General features: G+C 43.2%; 1 protein-coding gene across 3 annotated transcripts in view; it reads right to left on the minus strand.

The window, feature by feature from the left end:
• Nucleotides 1-21,826, minus strand: part of ANKRD28 (ankyrin repeat domain 28) — a 144,849-nt gene that overhangs the window by 33,712 nt on the left and 89,311 nt on the right. For all 3 annotated transcript variants that reach the window (XM_083188970.1, XM_083188969.1, XM_083188971.1), the window contains exons 9-11: nucleotides 18,538-18,616; nucleotides 4,396-4,510; nucleotides 2,693-2,775 (exon numbers count right to left, since the gene is read on the minus strand). In XM_083188970.1, coding sequence (XP_083045096.1) covers nucleotides 2,693-2,775; nucleotides 4,396-4,510; nucleotides 18,538-18,616 — 277 coding nt within the window. The remainder of the gene's footprint in view (nucleotides 1-2,692; nucleotides 2,776-4,395; nucleotides 4,511-18,537; nucleotides 18,617-21,826) is intronic.

A 21,826-nucleotide genomic window follows, 5' to 3' on the forward strand; every position in this document is an offset into this window, starting at 1 on the left:
ACCAAACAGACATGGGAGAAAGGGAAAAGAGTAGGTGGGTACATCTGGGTTATATAATAATGACATAGATAAGTATACCCCAGAACTGAATGTTGCTAACTTTTACATTTTCTTCAGCAAATGACGATTGGGTCTGGAGTCGGGTGTCTTGTGCGCGGGACTTTCTGGAGTCATGGAAGAATGTGCGTTGGAGTGTCAACCTCAGTTACGCCGATAAATTGCTATTGCTTATCAGTAGGGGACTTAGAGAAGAATTCTAGTTAAATGTATCACATCGTAGCTAATAAAGTGCGGTAGTTGCAGACCACCATCTACACTACTGCTGCGGATCAGGACTGACTGAGAAAGTCTGTGTCCCTTACGTCCAGGTAATGCCGTATTCTCTGAAAAAGGAAGGGCGAATTTATATGGGTAGCATTTGGAACAAGTAGGTTAGGACTGGCTGTGTTAATTCTGCCCAACCACATAAGTGCAAATGAGGACCACTTCTTAAAACCAGTTTTTATTTGATGTAAAAAAGGGAGGGGGTTGAGTAGATATAAATTTAAATGGTCTCTAGTAAGAAGGATCCCCAAATATTTGAGGTGGGATGGAATCTACTAGAAGGGGAATTCACCTTGAAGGCCCGCTGTCATAGTCTGGGAGTCAGATATGTTTAAAGCTGCAGGCTTCTTGATGTTGATCTAAAAATTGGACAGCGAGCTTAACTTATGGAACTCTTGCAAGAGGGCAGGGAGGATGGTTGCCGAGGTGGACAAAATGGCAAGAAGATCTTCTGCATATAGCACTAATTTATATTCTTTGTCTCTATCCCACACGCCATGGATGTTAAGTGTGAAAAGGGCACCTCTGTCTCGTTTCCATTTTGAAACTCACTTCATAACATCAGAACTAAGTCCCAGTGGAAGAGCTTACAAATAAAGGATGCCCTTTAATAAGCAATTAAAGCCAGTTCTGTTAGTCAATGTTAAAATAAATGTACATAACAGATAGGACTTCAAAAATGTGTAAGGCATATAAGGTTGAAAGATTTCCGCAGGCCATAACAGTATGCAGAACTGGCCTAAGTATCAAAAAGCGTAACTTATGATCAAAGTCCCAGTCATCACACGGCTCGATTATTGCAATACTCTCCTTACTGGCCTCCCAAGCACCTCCTCTTAATCGGCTCTTTGGGGGAAATTTACTAATATGGGAATTAAGCTTCACATGTGATGTTGCTATAGGCAAACAATCAGAGCAGTGGTTCCCAACCCTGGTCCTCAAGCACCCCCAACAGTGCATGTTTTGCAGGTCTCCACACAGAATCACAAGTGCTATAATTAGCTCAACCTGTGGATCTTTTCAAATGTGCCTGAATAATGAGTGCACCTGCCGGGTGACCTGGAAAACGTGCACTGTTGGGGGTTGGGAACCACTGTTGTAGAGCATGGGTCTTCAACCTGTGGCCCTCCAGATGTTGTGAAACTACATGTTCCAACATGCACTGCCACATTTTTTCCTATAAGAGCATGCCATAACTGTCAGGGCATGCTGGGACATGTAGTTCCACAACATCTGGGAGGGCCACAGGTTGAAGACCCGTGTTCCAGAGGATGCTTAATAAGTAGATTCTGATTGGTTGCCCATAGCAACATCATATGTGAAGTCTAATTCATATCATAGTAAATTTCTCCCTTATGTGTTCACAACTCTGCAGCTAGACTTCTCTTCCTCTCCCGATTCTAGACATCTGCCACTCCCCTTTGACAAAATTCACACTGTCTCCCATTCCTCTACAGTCTTTTCCAAACACACCCCACCCACCCCAAATAAAATGCCTTCTCTAACAGCTCTTTAGATTTGCGACTTCATTACACACTCCCTCTGTGTAATGACCATTGCCTCTCTGCTATCCTAGTCACTGTATTCCATGTGCAAAACAAAGAATTTGCCCATACTGCCAACTTCACTGGAATGAGCTTCATCACTTTATTAGCCACTCCCGACCTTAAAAACCTTTAAAACAGCCTTAGAAATTCACCTGTTCATCAAAGCATAAACTTCCACGTAACCTAGACCAGAGGCTGCACTACCAACCCCCTGCTTCACGCCTTGGATATCGCAGCTTACTTTCTTCCTAAAAACAGGCCACCTTCTGCTAGTAGCTCATGTCATCTGTCTGTCTCATACCTCCTTGATTCAGTGCTTCTTGAAAGAAGGCCCTCTCCTGTTCTCACAACCCTCTTCTTACACTTCAAATCACAACGCTCTCCTACTTGGCACCAGCCATCACCTGTCGCTCTCATCTCTAACGGCTGCCTGTCCATAATAGTAGGCCCTGTTTTATTTTAATGTGCATTGTACGTATGGCGCTGCAAACCCCTTGTGGCAGTTTATAAATAAAATGCAATAAAAATCACAGTAATAAATTAGACTTATAGCTGGTACTCAATGGTTGCATATACATTCAGGTACACTCAAAATCTGGTTTCTTACATAAGCGCTTTCCTCATATCCATCAGACATTTAACAAATGCTGGTATCCCTACTAGTATGACCATCAGAAACAAATAGAGAGGGTGTTCAAAATCACTGTGTACATATCGAACAGTAGATAGGCATAACAGTTATTTTTACTTTTACAAAAATGTAAAACATTTCTTGCTTATGAAGAAATAAAACCATCAATACAGACAAAAACAAGTCTAACCTGAAGATAGGAGCTTTCTGCAACAATCTGAGAACCCACTCAATGCAGCCAAGTGGAGAGGAAACATTCCATGGATACCTCGTCTGGAAGAGATCAGGTTTTACGGTGTCAGCCAATGAATGGTTTCCAAAACACGTTTAGATTATGTAAATATTAAGGTGGTGCTAAATCAGGGAGAGACCTACTGTTACAGGTGTATATTCTACTATATGTAAAGAAACAAAGTCATTGATATTTAATCCCAGTCCATTAATGAACCCTTTGGGTGCCAAGTGAATCTGTGAAAATTGGTGTAAAAATTGCAAATCAAAATTTGTATTTATCATAATGACCTGTAATGTTAATCTTATATAGGAAATATATATATTTTTTTTTTTACACAACATTTTTTAACAACATTATATAAGAAATGACGCTGGCATTTTTAGCAGATATTTTGTACATCGCACAGTGATGTTGGCATTTAAAAAGGTTAATAGATTGTGTGTGTGTCTCTGGTGGCCTCACTATCACAATTAAATGAACGTCTTACAAGACAGCATTTTTTTATTTCAATGGCTGACAAATCACAGAGATAAAAAAAAAACCACATGTAGTAATAAGAGGATTGTACGAGTCCCTGAAAACTTCAGGAGCTTAACCCATTGAGGGCAAGCGATGCTGTGAGCGATCCTTAAACTATCTGCTAAAAATGCAAGCGTCATGTCAAATCAAGCCAAATAATGGAAGTTTAAACTTTGCATCCAAAAAGAACAGTTGCTGTGAGCAGTGCTGCCTTTTTTTAACGTATATTGTTTACGTGGCAATTTTCACACCCATTTTGACAAATTCACTTGGAACTCAAAAGGTTAATGCTGGTTACAGTATAAATGGTAGACAATTACTAGGTCGACAGTGACCAGGTCAACACCTTGAAATGGTCGACATACCTAAGGTCGACATTGACAAACTGTTGACACAAGCTTATGGTTGAAATGAATAAGGTCAACATTAGTTTATCACATTTTTGTGTGGACATGGACAGCACACTATTATATGCCCGCTTGGATAGTAAAATATGAAAAAAAAACAACAACTTTTTTTCTAAACGGGAGAAAAACCTTACGTCGACCATAACCTGTGTTAACCTTTTGTAAATGTTGAACTTGGTATGCCGACCATTTCAAGGTATCAACCTAGTTAGTCACTGTCGACCATTAATGGTCGACCTAGTGACTGTCAACCTAGACATTGTCTACACAGTGACCGCATACCCTTAACCCTTTGAGTGCCAACGTTGCTGTGAGATGTGCAAGATATCTGCTAAAAAATGCCAGCCTGTGATGTTTTTATTTTGGGTGCAATATTTAACTAAACTTCTATTAATTGACTTCAGATCATTTGCAGGCAATAACTAAAGGGATTTATATTCCTCGACTTCAACCCTGACATTTTCCGCAGATATTTCGCAAATCTCTCACAGCAACTCCAAGGGTTAAAGCTGCAGTTCTAGTGCTTTCCTACACACAAGTCCATGGACGCATGTATTAGATACAATTGGAACACCAGAATTGTAAGCAGCAATTCTGAAACCTTGAAAAAAAGATGATAAAGTGATATGTAATAGATTCATTAGCTGTATTATACAAAGCAATATAAGAAAGATTTCGAAAGTCAATTATACTCACACGTCACAATCACATTGGTAATTTTTAGTAACTTACTTTGCTGTGTCCGCACCATTGGTAATTAAAGTGTTGATGAGAAGCTCGTGTCCATATCTGGCTGCTATGTGTAATGGGGTGTTTCCATTCTTATCTTCACAATCTATCTCCGCTCCTATTACATAGGAAAGAGGAGGAAGAAATGATTGTTCAGATTGTCAGTTTTTTTTGTAGGCTTCATTTTTTTAATCCAGTCTATAACATGGCAGTTAGAAACAGACCGCCTGGTTCCTAACCGCCAACATACAAATAAAACACATGTAGATATGCACTTAACTAGCGCTGTATCTGGAGTCTCTCAAAACCAGTGGGAATTCCTCATCATACCAAGTTAATCACGGGTGGGTCAGCTCCCGGTATGTTCCATAAACAGAGAAATACGTGCATATAGTGGGGATGCAGTTATAATCCCGGCGGTCGGAATCCCGGCGGTCAAAATCCCGACCGACGGAATCCCAACACTTTCTCCCTCTATGGGTGTCCACGGGTGGGTGAATGGAGGAGAAACCCTTATATATATTTACTAAATAAGTGGCTTCATTGCCCACTACTATCTTATTTTCACATTTGTGAGAACCACATTTCTAGTTCTTTACCTCTGTCCACTTTATCGTTCTCCAAGGCTTAGTACATAGACAACTTAGGGGCAGATGTATTAAGCTTGGTCATGACAAAGTGTCTGGTTTTTATCACCAGCCAATCAGCTCCTAACTGTGAAGTTACAGGCTTGGTTTGAAAAATGACAGGTAGGAGCTGATTGGCCGGTGATAAAAACCAGACACTATCACTGCACCAAGCTTAATAAATCTACCCCTTAGTCCCATTTCCTGCTATACATGCCTCCATTCTCCTGGGAAGGCTTTAAGCTACATTTTGGAATACAGCTTCGGGACTTTTATAAATTCAGTAACAAAAGAACAAGTGAATTCTGCAACTACAATTCATCTTGAAGGTGCTCAATTGGAGTTAAGGTGAGGATGCTATCGATGGACCTAGTTTACCTATGTACAAATTGCCATGTAGAAATAAGAAATTGTTTTCCCTAAACTGTTGTCACAAAATTGAAAGAGCATGCCTGGCCAACATAAGGCTCTCCATCTATTGCATACTTGCATACCTGACCCTCTCCATGCGGGAGAAAATGCTCTGTTCCTGTGCCTCCCTGGTTATGTACGATTGCCATCACCTGTGGGGAGCTAGGTAAAGGTGTTTCACCACAGGTGATTGCAATCATACATAACCAGGGAAGCACAGGAACAGAGCATTTTCTCCCGCATGGAGAGGGTCAGGTAGGCAAGTATGATCTATTGTGAAACTACAAATCCCAGCCTGCTCTACTACAGTATTACAAAAATTCTGGCACAGTATGCTAGGATGTGCACACCTGGACAGCAACAAACATCACAGTATAACTCCCAACATTACCCTCTCCAGGAGTGACACATTGCTCTGCTCCAGCACTACTTAATGTAGGATTGCGATCACCTGTGGTGCAACACCTTTCTTATCAATTAACTAGTTCAACAGAGATGAGGGTAATCATACATTAAGAGTAAAGTCCAGGAGCAGCGCATTGCGTCGTCCCTCCTGGAGAAGGTCATGCTGGGAGGTATGCTGTAAGCTGTAGCCAAACAGCCCCAGATCATTATTCCTACAAGCTATACTCGGGCAGCAGTGTTTTAGAAGAACCTGCCAAACGCTCAGTCTCTCAGGCTGACAAATGATGAACCGTGATTCCACACCCCAGGGTCCAATGGCTGTGTGTCCTTTGTGCCACTGCAACTGATGTTCAGCATTGTGATCTGTTGCTTATGTGTGGCAGCTCAGCCATAGAAACTCAACCTATGAAACTCTTAAAGTACAGTTCATGTGTAGACCTGGTTCCCAGGGGAAGCGGTCATCTATTAGAATGAACTTACGTCTAAAGTCATTAGGTCGACCCCACTAGGTCGACTGGCAGGAAGGTCGACATGGGCCAAGGTCAACATGACTTAAGGTCGAATTTGCATAAAGGTCGACATGAGGAAGGTCGACTGGTCATAAGGTCGACATGGGGTTTTCACTGTTTTTTGAGCCGACATGTGCCGACAGGCAGTATTTCATGCCCTACCATCCACTAGGGCGTGGATGAGGTTATTAAAGCGAGCCACCGTGCCCGAAGCATTGCGAGCGTCCGATTTTCATTGCCAACTGTGTCCATGTCGACATTGGGATAAAAAACCCAGTGAATAACCCATGTCGACCTTATGACCAGTCGACCTTCCTCATGTCGACATTTATGCAAATTCGACCTTAAGTCATGTCGACCTTGGCCCATGTCGACCTAGTGGGGTCGACCTAATGACTGTAGACCTAAGTTCATTCTGATGTACCGATTCCGTTCCCAGAGGCAGCCTGTAACTCTGCAGGGAGTTCTGCAGCACAAGGCAGGCTATTTTTGTGCACTACAAACTTCAGCACCCCATGGCCCAGCTCTGTAAGCAAGTACTACCAATTTGCAGCGGAGCTTTTTGTTGCTCCTAGATGTTTCCACTTCACAGTAACAGCACGTCTGCCGGTACATACTGGAGCAATATCAGGCCACTTTGTCAAATCATACCAAGTACGCTACATCACATAGTACATACAGTCATAAGCAACACAGACTTGATATCTCGGCTGCATGGCCAACCTGTGGCCCTTGTTTGCAAATTTACAACGTAACAGTCCTTTACGAATTAGTAACCAATCCCCATCTTTTTGTAGAAAGTTGTTCACTATTTTTTATTCAAGTTTCATTGATGCAGTTTCGACTTTAAAATAAAAAAAAAAAAAAAAAATATATATATATATAGCATGCGGGAGACCCGGCACTCAGATAAACATTCCACTGTACTGGAAATATAACAGGAACTCTGGCTGGGGTGCCTTCCTAAGGAGGTCCAAATAGATCCACCAAACAACAGGAAGAAGAACGAGGCGGCACTCAACAGACTTAAAGTAGGTAGGTCCTTTACTCCAACAAGTTTCGGGGTCACCCCCCGTCGTCAGGGACAGACAGCATACAATTCACAAATCTTAATAGAAACTGCCACACATATATATACCAAACAGGAGCCCGCCCCCCATACAATTACTCTGATAGTACTCACCTGCCGGGCGCATGGGATCAACCAAACACACAGACAAGACCAAACGGTCCCCCAGGTACAGGTGTCCCCCCCGCCCAGCAGCCGGAGAAATAGGTTCCATATGCCGCCATCCCCGTGGTCAGCCGCCAGCCGGAAGTAAAGGTACAGCGGAGACCAAACAGAGACCGCATACTACACTTCCGCCAACCACTGAGCTAGCGTCCGCCAATCACACCCGGAAGTGCGGCAGGCGGCGAGCCAGCTAAGCGGACAAGGGAATGAGCAGCCGATGACTGTAGGAAACATCCGCCAACCAACTAAACCGCGGCCTGCCAACCAAACCAGGAAGTGCGGCTGGAATCCCTAGTTCTCCAGACGGAGCGCTAACTGAGAACTAACAACTGTTGGATAAAAACAAACACTTTAATGCAAAATAGAAAATAATAAATTGTCATAGAAGAATTGTACATATATAAACACCTAAAATATATATATTCTCGATACCAGAAACGGCCAACGCCCGCATGTGTGGACCAGCAGGGTGCAGAAATCCCCAACCTGCAGCCCACACACGAGGCGATACCAATCCCCCAATCAAATATACATAGTGCAAATGCAATAAACAATTTACCATGATAAAACAAAACCCACAAGGACAAAAAAACTTTACAAAATCAGGGACAATATACAGAAACCTATCGGATTAGATCCAATCAGATAGGCTCAGGTAGTGAGATTAATATAGAAAACCCCATAAACATTAAATATAGTCAGCAAAAATAAGCACCTAGCACTATACTAGAAAGACTGAGTACAAAAAGAAAAAATTTTTTTTGACTAAAAGACTATATAAGGATGTAACTAATACATGAGCAGGGGAATATTTGGAAAATGGATTGGTGAAAAAATAGTGGATCCACCGCTTATAGGTAACACTGCAGCCCCAGTGTCTCATTGAGACCTTTAGGGGCCAGTGTCCCCAGCATGTAGATCCATCTACTCTCTCTCTGCAACAAAGCTTTATTGCGGTTACCCCCCCTCAGGGATTTGGGGACCTGGTCTATGATGATGGACCGAATTTGAGTCACAGAATGATGATAAGCCAAGCAATGCCTGGCAAAGGGTTGGTCCGAATGACCTGATTGTATGGCCTGGTTAATGGCTGTCCTATGTAGGGCCATGCGCTCTTTAAACTGGCGCTGAGTTTTCCCCACATAGGACAGCCCACAGGGACAGGTGAGTAAATAGACAACATACATCGAACTACAGGTCAAAGGATATTTGATGGGAACCAACCTCTTAGTTTGAGGGTGTGTGAAATTTTCGCCCACCAACATAGTTTTACACGTAGCACACCCTAAACAGCGAAAGCATCCACTCCTCCTGGTAAGGAAATGAGAGGGTGCCGTCTTGTCCCAACCCGTGATGTCCAGCTTAACCAGGTGGTCTTTTAAATTGGCCTGCCTGGAGTAGCTGGGCATCAAATGAGTGTTGAAAAGGAGAGGAAGGTCTCTATCTGTAGAGACAATAGGCCACCACTTCTTTGCTTGTTTAGTGGTGACTTTGCTGTCCATGGAGAATTTATTTACCCAAGGAAACTTGCCTTTGGATTCTAACGTATCCAAATTAGGTTTGGGAAGTAGGGTTTGATCCCTACTAATCCCCAACACTTTGTTTTTAATCGGCAGAAGGGCAGAACGAGAGAACCCCCTCGGGACAAATTTGTCCACCATGGATTCTAAAGCTGCTGGTACTGCTGCTTCCTCTGAAGTGATCCGTCGTACCCGCAGCAATTGTGAGTACGGTAGACCTCTACGAACCGGTACAGGGTGGGAGCTATTGTGAAGTAAAAGGGTGTTTCTGTCAGTGCTCTTGGTAAACAGAGCGGTAACTAGTTTTCCCGACTGGAGAGAGATGTCCACATCCAAAAACTGCACATGTTGTACATCCACATTAGAGGTAAATTGAATCACACCACCTGAATCATTGTGACCCCTAAGTAATTCAACCAAGGAAGTTGGACTTTTAGACCAAAATATCAACAAGTCATCGATATAACGGTAATATAAAACTACCCCATCAGCTAACTTGTCACCTTGGAAAAATAAAGATTGTTCCACACTGTACATGAATGTGTTGGCGTAGGCCGGGGCCACGGCGGACCCCATGGCCACGCCCGACCGCTGTATAAAGAACTTCCCATCATGTAGGAAATAGTTCCTGGTTAGTACTAAGACCAACAACTTTACAAACAGCTCTACAGGTGGACCAAGGTATAATGGATTATTAGTCAAAAGAGATCTCACTGCCTCCACACCTGCATCATGTGGGATACAGGTGTAGAGGCTAGTGACATCCGCGGTGCATAGACAGGTTATAGCAGACACATCATGAGTGAGGTGCAGGTCCCTCAATATCACCAGCAGTGTGGTAGTGTCCTTTAGGTATGCAGGCAGAGCTTGGACACATGGATTTAATAATGAGTCCAGAAACACAGAAATAGGATGGAAGAGGGACCCCCTGGCCGAGATGATAGGACGACCAGGAGGATCCCTCAGGCCCTTATGTATCTTTGGAATTGAATAAAAGAGCGGAACTCTAGGGTAGTCCACTGTAAGGGCGTGTTTCAAGTCTGTCGAAATGTGTCCTTCACGTACTGCCTGCATCAAGATAGCATCAAGTTCCACTTTGAAGCCCCAAGTGGGGTCTTTGTCTAATAAGCCATAAGTATTAGCGTCACTAAGTAAGCGGTCACACTCGAGACGATAATCTTGCACATTGAGGACTACCACCACTCCACCTTTGTCTGCCCCGCGTATGATGATATCTTTGCGGGCAGACAATGAACGGAGAGCCGTTCGTTCAGGCGGCGTTAAATTGTGGTGGGTATATTTCCCCAATGCGGCATGCTGAAGGTTTTCTCCTTGTTGCTCCATCAATCGGGTGAATGTCTTGACCGCCGGACTGATGGAGATAGGATCAAATTTAGATCTTGGTGCTATTCTTTTTAATTTCGGAGGGATGTCACTGGTGGGTATGGCAGGCATGTTAGTTATGGGGTTTCTCCAAAAGTGATCTTTTAAACGTAAGGAGCGATTCAGTCTAAAAGTGTCCACTCTCCACTCAAATGGATCCATACGTTTGGACGGAATGAAAGACAACCCTTTTGCCAGCAATTGTAGTTCCACCTCTGACAATGCCACAGACGATAAGTTGAAAACTAGGTCCTTTTGCCCTTTTGACCTTTGGCACCTTTCTTGCCGATTATTTTGGCCTGAGCGCCTCGTCCTTCTCCTGTGGTTGGCACTGGCTCCTTGAGCAGCATGGCCCTGGTTCCTAAAGGGCGACCACTATTGCCCCTTGTTGATGGGCCTGAGTCAGCCTCACTCTGTGATGTGCTTGAATCCTCAAGATCTCTTGGGCCAGGACGCGGAGTCCGTTTTCTGTAAGGCCTGGGTCTCCCCTGTGACCGATTAGGATTCAACCAATCATATACCCGCTTTTGGTCGTAGTCCTGTTGGACCTTGGTGAGTTTATCTCTTTTAAAGGCAATGAGATTGGCCTTATAAGTGTCCATCTGGGTTTGCAGCTTGTCTATCCAGTTGTTGTCAGAATCTGCCACAAGCACCTGTAAATGCACTTTCTCAAATTGCTCAATTTTTTCTTGGTAGATGGTTTGTTCACGGGTGGATTCCTCCACTACCAATAGAAGCAAGTCCATGGAACATTTGTTTAACACCGCCAACCATCGGCGGCAGAAGGCGGCATTATGCCGACCGATGGTTGGGGTATTTTTAACGCGGAAACCGCGTGGTATTAACTTGCTTCTGTAATAGTCAGAAAGACTGATACTGTGATATTTGAAATCACATTCTTTCTGTTTTAAACGGAGCAATTGTTTAAATAGTGCTTCAGGTACCATAGTAGTTACATCATCAAGCATGCTTTGTTTGTTTAGAATGGAATCCGCATCACTATCAGACAGGCTCAGGAATTCCCTAACGTCCATCTGTATGAATTCTAAAGCCTGCTCCATTTCTTGAGTGGCAGACGACATGATAGATTTAAACAGGTGCTTATAATGTGGCAGATGTAATTGCTACACAGCAGAGGGTGAACAGAATTTGATATGACTGATGGCACAGTCTTACTTACAGTTCTGGTGCCTTGGTAGGTACTTCATGAATCCAAACTGGAAAGATGAATGTCCAATATAGCATGCGGGAGACCCGGCACGCAGATAAACATTCCACTGTACTGGAAATATAACAGGAACTCTGGCTGGGGTGCCTTCCTAAGGAGGTCCAAATAGATCCACCAAACAACAGGAAGAAGAACGAGGCGGCACTCAACAGACTTAAAGTAGGTAGGTCCTTTACTCCAACAAGTTTCGGGGTCACCCCCCGTCGTCAGGGACAGACAGCATACAATTCACAAATCTTAATAGAAACTGCCACACATATATATACCAAACAGGAGCCCGCCCCCCATACAATTACTCTCTGATAGTACTCACCTGCCGGGCGCATGGGATCAACCAAACACACAGACAAGACCAAACGGTCCCCCAGGTACAGGTGTCCCCCCCGCCCAGCAGCCGGAGAAATAGGTTCCATATGCCGCCATCCCCGTGGTCAGCCGCCAGCCGGAAGTAAAGGTACAGCGGAGACCAAACAGAGACCGCATACTACACTTCCGCCAACCACTGAGCTAGCGTCCGCCAATCACACCCGGAAGCGCGGCAGGCGGCGAGCCAGCTAAGCGGACAAGGGAATGAGCAGCCGATGACTGTAGGAAACATCCGCCAACCAACTAAACCGCGGCCTGCCAACCAAACCAGGAAGTGCGGCTGGAATCCCTAGTTCTCCAGACGGAGCGCTAACTGAGAACTAACAACTGTTGGATAAAAACAAACACTTTAATGCAAAATAGAAAATAATAAATTGTCATAGAAGAATTGTACATATATAAACACCTAAAATATATATATTCTCGATACCAGAAACGGCCAACGCCCGCATGTGTGGACCAGCAGGGTGCAGAAATCCCCAACCTGCAGCCCACACACTAGGCGATACCAATCCCCCAATCAAATATACATAGTGCAAATGCAATAAACAATTTACCATGATAAAACAAAACCCACAAGGACAAAAAAACTTTACAAAATCAGGGACAATATACAGAAACCTATCGGATTAGATCCAATCAGATAGGCTCAGGTAGTGAGATTAATATAGAAAACCCCATAAACATTATATATATATATATATATATAAATAATCGATTGATCAGACGGCACTCAAGGACTTTCAAATTGCAAACAAAACTTGTTTATTCCTCCGACATGTTTCGGGCTATTGCTCGTCCTCAGGGATCAAATTTACACACACAGTGATACAAATATATAGCAGAATATATCGTAGAATACTGCTATATATTTGTATCACTGTGTGTGTAAATTTGATCCCTGAGGACGGGCAATAGCCCGAAACATGTCGGAGGAATAAACAAGTTTTGTTTGCAATTTGAAAGTCCTTGAGTGCCGCCTGATCAATCGATGCTGTACAGCATGGGTGTCAAACTCAAGGCCCGCGGGCCGAATCCGGCCCGCCGGACCTCTTCAAGTGGCCCCCTGCCTCTGCCCACACCCCCCCTCGCCGCTGCCCATCCGCCCCCGCTGCCCGCCCCCCCGCGCCTCTCCGTCCTTGCACACAGAATGTTCAGTGTCTGACAGGAAGCACAGCTCTGCGACTTCCTGGTGACGTGCAGAGCTGCTCTTCCTGTCAGACGCTGAACATTCTGTGCGCAGGTAAAGGCAGCAGTAACTGTGGGGTGGGTGGGCAACCCCTTGGCAATGAGCTGGAACCCCTGGCAACGGACATTAACACCCCCTGGCAACGAGCAAGAACCAATGAAAACGGACATTAACCCCTGGGCAACGAGCTGAAACCCCTGGCAACGGACATTAACACCCCCTGGCAACGAGCAAGAACCCATGAAAACGGACATTAACCCCTGGGCAACGAGCTGAAACCCCTGGCAACGGACATTAACCCCTTGGCAACGAGCTGGAACCCCTGGTAATGGACATTAACCCCTTGGCAATAAGCAAGAACCCCTGGCAACAGACATTAACCCCCCTTGGCAACGAGCAAGAACCCCTGAAAATGTACATTAACCCCTTGGCAACGAGCTGGAATCCCTGGCAACAGACATTAACCCCTGGCAGCCACCACCAGCAAAAAGAAAAATCGTGCAGGAGACAGTTTGAAGAGCAGCTCTCCCTCTCCCCGTCCTGGTTGGACACAGGTAGGCAGCCTACTACTCACCATGATACTTGTAGTAGTACACATTCGGAAAGGGGACGTGGTAACGCCCTTTTTGCCCATGGCCACTCCCATTTGTTCATGGCCACGCCCCCTTTCTGAATGTGTACCGGCCCTTTGCGGGTGACCAATCTGCTGATGCGGCCCCCGATGAATTTGAGTTTGACACCCCTGCTGTACAGGGACGTTGCAGTCCAGTGAGGAAAGCACCAGGTGGTATACCATTGTCGACAGCGGAGTGCCAGGCACGATTGGAGATTATATATATATATATATATATATATATATATATACACACACACACACACATATATACATACACAGTACTCTTTACCTAGAAGGGCGCCCACGATTTTGATCAAAATAATATTTGACCAAATAATCGCATGCGATGCGACCGATGCGATGACCGCGATTTCCCATAGGGAACAATGTTAAAATGTCCCAATTGACCCGATTTCCCATAGGGAACAATGTTAAATGTCCCAATTGACCCGATTTCCCATAGGGAACAATGTTAAATGTCCCAATTGACCCGATTTTCCATAGGGAACAATGTTAAATGGCCCACAGAGGCCAAATAGGCACCCTGAAGTGTGAAATGGCCCCCCCAATTGTTAACGCCACCCCACGATCAACGGCAACCCGAAGCATGGCGAGCGGCGGCGGTATGCGTCCTACGACCTTTTCATACCCCCACTATCCACGTCGGCGTGGAGTTGAGAATAGAAAGTGTGGCGAGCGCAGCGAGCAACCGAGCCCGAAGCGTGGCGAGCGCATGCGGACACCTGTGAAGCCCGCGATGGGACGCGTATACCTATGAAGGTGTCCGCGTGCGCTCGTCGCGCTTCGGGCTCGGTGGCTCGCTGCGCTTGCCACACTTTCTATTCTCAACTCCACGCCGACGTGGATAGTTGGGGTATGAAAAGGTCGGAGGACGCGTACCGCTGCGCTCGCCACGCTTCGGGTTGACGTTGATCGTGGGGTGGCGTTAACAATTGGGGGGGCCATTTCACACTTCAGGGTGCCTAGTTGGCCTCTGTGGGCCATTTAACATTGTTCCCTATGGAAAATCGCGGTCATCGCATGCAATTTTTTAGTGCATGTGATGCCCGCCCTTCTAGGTAAAGAGTACCACATACATATACATATACATATATATATATATATATATATATATATATATATATATATATATATATATATATATATATATATATATATATATATATGTATGTATGTGTGTATGTGTATGTGGTACTCTTTACCTAGAAGGACGCCCATCGCGGGCATCGCATGCACTAAAAAATTGCATGCGATGACCGCGATTTCCCATAGGGAACAATGTTAAATGTCCCAATTGACCCGATTTTCCATAGGGAACAATGTTAAATGGCCCACTAGGCACCCTGAAGTGTGAAATTGCCCCCCCAATTGTTAACGCCACCCCACGATCAACGTCAACCCGAAGCGTGGCGAGCGCAGCGAGCCCGCGAGGGGCGGCGGTACGCGTCCTCCGACCTTTTCATACCCCAACTATCCACGTCGGCATGGAGTTGAGAATAGAAAGTGTGGCAAGCGCAGCGAGCCACCGAGCCCGAAGCGCGACGAGCGCACGCGGACACCTTCATAGGTATACGCGTCCCATCGCGGGCTTCACAGGTGTCCGCATGCGCTCGCCACGCTTCGGGCTCGGTTGCTCGCCACACTTTCTATTCTCAACTCCACGCCGACGTGGATAGTGGGGGTATGAAAAGGTCGTAGGATGCATACCGCCGCCGCTCGCCACGCTTCGGGTTGCCGTTGATCGTGGGGTGGCGTTAACAATTGGGGGGGCCATTTCACACTTCAGGGTGCCTAGTTGGCCTCTGTGGGCCATTTAACATTGTTCCCTATGGAAAATCGGGTCAATTGGGACATTTAACATTGTTCCTTATGGGAAATCGCGGTCATCGCATGCAATTTTTTAGTGCATGCGATGCCCGCGATGGGCGCCCTTCTAGGTAGAGTACCACATACACACATATATATATATATATATATATATATATATATATATATATATATATATATATATATATATATATATATATATATATATATATATATATATATATATATATATATATATATATATATATATATATATATATATATAAAATTTAACCCGCATCAGGGATACGCTGAAAATGGACGCAATTGTCTAGTAAAGTCCTTTATTGGGGGGCTAATACCCCCCTAAATCTTTCCAATGTGTATGGCCAGACCAAGCACAAGGGACATTGTCAAACTATTCTTCTTGATTGCTCATCACTGTACACAGTGAAATGGTGGCATTGTAGTCACTAAGCTCTTCAGTAGGCCTACACTACACACTAAATCTTGCAGCATATAATACAAATGTTTGAAAAACAAACAAACCCAGACGTACTAAAAAGGAATACATAGTTACATAGTAGGTAAGGCTGAAAAAAAGACTTGCGTCCATCTAGTTCAACCTAGGTTTATAATAGATTATCCCTTGCTGTAAAGTATGTTCTGATATTTTAAAGAAAGATTATATTTCTTATTTTGTACCCATGGATGTTTTTAACCAATAAGTGTTTGTCCAACTTTATTTTGAACGTATTGAGTCAGCCGCCACCACTTCTCCAGGAAGAGAATTCCAGAGTTTGACTGCTCTGACCGTAAAGAATTTTTTTGTTCTAATCTATACTCATGCCCCTGCGTCATAGATTCCTTTCTAGTAGTAAAGAAGGGTGTTTGACAGTCCTTTATATTGGGCCCCTGATATATCTGTACATGTTGAGCATGTCCCCCCTTAAACGTCTCTTCTCTAATGTAAATAGTCCCAAATTGCTTAATCTCTCCTCATAGCTTAAATTCTCCATTCCTCTAATAAGCTTTGTTGCTCTTACAAGTATATGGGGGATATTCAATGCAGGGTCACTGTGACCCTGTCCTTTCTCGACCAGCTTGACACTGATTTGGCAGGTGGTATTCAATGTCCCAGAACAAAAAATATGAAGGTCTTTGAGGTAGTACGCTAAGAGGCTGCCTTTTGGTGGGTGACTGACTGGAAGGTGACCCAAAAACACCTTTAAAGGACACAAAAAAGAAAGAAAGGTAGAAAGTCCCCTCCACTGGCGCCAGAAATAAGAAGAATATGGTGGCATATAGTGTAATACAATAATTTATTGCGATAAACAAACACACACGTGTGTGTTTTATCGCAATAAATTATTGTATTACACTATATGCCACCATCTCTGTTTTTTGGAAACCACCACCCCACTCTGTGAGTGTGATCAGGAGAGGAGGGATCTCTAATCCATACATTTAAATAAGGAAATCTAAGATTGAGGCGGAGAAGAGGACCATGACCCCAGGAAAAGGGGCGTACGGTATTTCATTTATACACATGGTGATTTATCTATCTATCTATCTATCTATTCAGAGAAGAGGATCCTAAACCTATTTAGAGGGACGTATTCTTCCTATTTCTGGCGCCAGTGGAGGGGACTTTCTACCTTTCTTTCTTTTGGGTACTCAATGTCCCGCCTGCCGAGAAGGGGGCGTGGCCACTAGAAGCAGCCGGAAATAGTGGAGCTGCGTCCGGGAGCTCGACAATTCCCGGCCGTTCTCGGCAGAACATGCCCGACTGCTTGTAAAGTCGGACACGTTCTGCAGAGATCCCTGTTCAATGCTGTCGGGGAAGACAGCATTAAATAGGGCCTCGCCACTATTTCCCCTGTCGGGAATAGCGGCGGGAGATTGAATAGCCCCCTATATCTTTATACATATGAATGCATTATATACACACACTATTATATAATTATATTGAATGTATGATGGTCAGTCAACTAGAAAACACTATGTAGCTGTTAGGACTTCGGTTTCTTCTTATGTGAAGTTCAGTAAATTAATTGTTTGACAAAGTCAGTTTAGAGAGTCTGACCTTAATGCCATAACGCCTCATTACATATATCTGAACAGGGTCCATCAAACAAGATGAAGACAATTTGCTATGTACAATCTAAAATTAAATAAACAATACACAATGACTCCTATAAGTGATGTTTGGTATTAAACGTCCAAAACCTGGTTTATATATATGCACTTGTGCATCATTATACAGAGCAACGCCAAATTAGTTAGAACAGTGACAATAAAGGAAATACTCTTGCTGTCATACCATTTATTTCCAGGAGGTCAGTGGGGAGAGGAAAAGCTGAATTATTAATGTCATACCCACAAGAGAGAGTAAAGGAAGAGCAAAAGCTAGTTGAATGAGAAAAGGGCAAAGCAATAAAAAAGGCAGAGATTTATCTATTGTAGCTCCTAAATATAAACACACTAGTGCGCTCTGGGAAAGGTAATACTGTATGTGCAGTTTTTGCAGAAGGAAAAATAAAATAAACTTCAGTAAAAAAAAGGCCTTGCTCCATTTTAATGGGGATGAGGGGGTGTATAAATGTATACCTGACAATAAGATTTCTCAAGAAAGCTCAACTGGTTATATGCTTCCATCTGTACTTGTAAATTAAAAAATACATTAACTGTAGGTAGAAGAGGTATGCCTTAGAATCAGCATGTGTTAGAATGACATGGGATCCAGTACTTTAAACACAATATAATAGTACGTAATGCTCATTTTACTAAGGTGTGCTTTCCATGAAAAGTAATTAATAAAGGTAATATACCATTTTGAATGATGGTTTGGGACCTGGAAAATCGACCATGAATAGCCGTCATATGTAGAGGTGTCTTCCCGTCTTTACTCTGAAAAAAATAATTTAAAATAAGACAAATGCACTTTAGGCCATACATAGGCTAAGCTCCTAGTCCGCATGAAACACTTAAATATACACAAACATCAAAAAGTATGCCCTCTTGCAAATAGTTTTTTTGGTACTTATGTAATATCTGGACTCCCGTTTTACTTATGAGACCGCGTCCGCTCACCACGCTTCGGGCAAGGACTATAAAAAATCAACTCCATGCATAGTTGGATAGTAGGGGTATGAAAAAATGGGGTGCATTTAACATGGGAGTCCAGATAATACATAAGTACCGTTTTTTTTTAAATAAGACAACATGTATGTACTACCATTTTTCTTTTATTTACAAATTAAAAGCACTGAGGGGCAGATTTATTAAGCTTGGAGAAGAGATAAACTGGAGATAAAGCGGAGAAAAGGAAAAGGAGATAAAGCACCAGCCAATCATCTCCCAACTGTCTTTTTCAAACACAGCTGATTGGCTGGTTCTTTATCACCTTTTACCTTTTCTCCGCTTTATCTCCAGTTTATCTCTTCTCCAAGCTTAATAAATCTGCCCCTGAGTTATCAATATTCTCAGGAGTCTCCATAGCAGCAAATTCACCAAATGCTTGGAGTGTATGATGCTCTGCGAAAAAAAAAAAAAAAAAAAACACCCAAAACATAAGCTGCATGTGAAAAAAGTGATATACATGAACTTTGCCCTCTGGCCATAGGGCAGTATTCAATGTTGATCTGTTTGAAACGCCCGTAGATTGTTGAACAGCCATTTATCGACAATCCACAGCAGTTTTCGCCGTCATGCCTACTTTTCGACACTCGACAGGCGGAACATTGAATTCCGCCTGTCGATTTGCAGACGAGCTTGCCAAAAACAGACTGGGAGTCTGACTGTGGGGACATTCCAATAATGTCATAGTGAAGTTGAATTCACATGTACTGTATGATGAATATCATACACTGCTTTCTCACTAGAACCTCAATCCAATGGTCATGCATTGCAATGATTTTGGGTAGCTCTTCTACCACCAAACTTGGACGCCATGCAATAACTGAGTACACAATGACTACCAGAATATTTTAATAACAAATCTGATAGACAAGTACAGTAAAGCTTGGCAGAAGCGGCAATTATGGAATAGCAAAGTCCACTCTTAAAGCCCATCAAAAGGATGTGGTAGTATCTCAAGGGAGCTTTTGCATCAATTAATGCCCTCAAACATGTCCTTTTTCTACACATCATTTGATTATGTAGTATCCACACAAGGATACTTGCATAGAGTGATATATTTCAAAGAGAAAAAAGTGTTGTGGTTGGTAGAGCGCAATAAATCAGGTTTTAGTGCAGCCTACTCCAATAAAGTGTGGGGGTACACCACCCCCAAAGATAAGATTCTGAACAGCTGGGTTATATGGAGTATGGCGCACTACATCTGAAAGATGTTGCTACACACAAATCCAATTTTTCAACAGGATTTATTGTAATACAATGTACACATAAAAAAAAAAGTCAGCTGATGACTACAAGCCACTGCACTTTTTGATTGAAGCACCTTGGCATCAGACACTTTACTGCGATTGCACTTTATTGGAGACGCACAAAGCACTTTATTTGGACTCTGGAGGCATTTGGACGTAAGCTCACTGCGGTGGTGCCGCAGACTTGTTCCATCCTAAGTATAGCCCACCGCAGTGCATCCATATGGTGAGATATCCATTCATTGCCAGACTGTTACATTACATCTGAGACCAGAGTGAATTCACGTTTCCACAGGAGCATTGCATCAGTGTTGTATTTTTCTTTTCTTTTCCCCCCATACTTTTAATGCTTTTATGTGTACATTGTATTACAATAAATCCTGTTGAAAAATTGGATTTGTGTGTAGCAACATCTTTCAGGTGTAGTGCGCCATACTCCATATAACCCAGCTGTTCAGAATAGAGTGATATATGTATTATACTTTAGGGGAGAATTCAACTAGGGGCAGTAATTTATCATCAGCTAACTAATCTACACTGTGACTAATCAATCAGCCCTGAAGTAAGCATGCCAGCAGGATGCATCCTTATATGGGATAAAATAGGGGGTAAATAGGTGTTGCAACCATGTTATAAAGCTTCCGTGAACTTTTCAGACTCTGAATTAGCACCTGTTAATGGGTGTTAAAAAGGGGTTCATGTGAAAAAGAGGCTGGAATTGAATAGACTCAGGCTATGACGTCTGAGGATAACCACGCCTTTTCAGCCCTGTTAACAGAATGGGAATAATTCGAATTCCCTCCTTAATCCAGTATTAAGATTGAAAAACAAAATGTATAGTTCAACAATACTGTAGGTACTAGCTGTACTTATAGGAGGTAGATAAACAAGTTTCTGTTTTGAACAATGAATAAAAAAAAAGGTACGCTTTCTTCACAGCCTCTTTGGTTATCACCGCACACTTATTTTCATGTCATTTTTCAGTCAGACTAGGCAATATTGGGGAATTTGACATCTGTATCATTGAAACAGGTTTCTTTTCTAAAAGTTTGTGATAATAAAAAAAAAGGCTGTTTACCAATATATTGTAATAAATATGCTACAATCACAAACGCAGTGTGCCAAAAGAAAAAAAATATGTGCATCCTGTGAACAAACAAGGTAGGATAAGAGCACAACATTCAAGCTGCATATGTACCGTAGCTCCTGTACTAGTGACCTATGCCCTAGAAGTGACAGAAGCTTTCAAATATAATACATTTTTAAACAGGGCATGGGAAGACATTCTACATACTGTAGGAAGAGAAAGCAATCAATAAAAATGGACAGTAGACAACCTAAGTGAAACTTGAAGTGTTATAGCCATCTACCAGGTATCGTAGAGGCTAATGGAATGTAGTCAATATCCCATTGTGCAGTATGCTTAAGGTCAGAATTTTGGCAGTGGAATCCCGATGGTAAGCATTGGTGTAAGGGTTATGCACTAGGGGGAGGGTTAGGCTGTGAGAAGTGATAGTTAGGGTTACACTACTAAACAACGATTTTTAACCCAAGGTTCTGCTGCCGGGATTGTGACCATAGGTTTGCTGAGCACCGGAATCTTGTACCCTATCCATAGCTATGGGAATTTAAATTTAAAACATGCTGTGGCTAATGGAAGGCTTTTGTAAAATTGAGGAAAACACACTCAAGATAAATATAAAAAGAAGAAAAAGCTTTCAAATGTTGTAGC

This window comes from Crinia signifera, chromosome 5 (genome assembly GCF_055691185.1).
Source record: "Crinia signifera chromosome 5, ASM5569118v1, whole genome shotgun sequence".
Classification (NCBI taxonomy): Eukaryota; Metazoa; Chordata; class Amphibia; order Anura; family Myobatrachidae; genus Crinia; species Crinia signifera.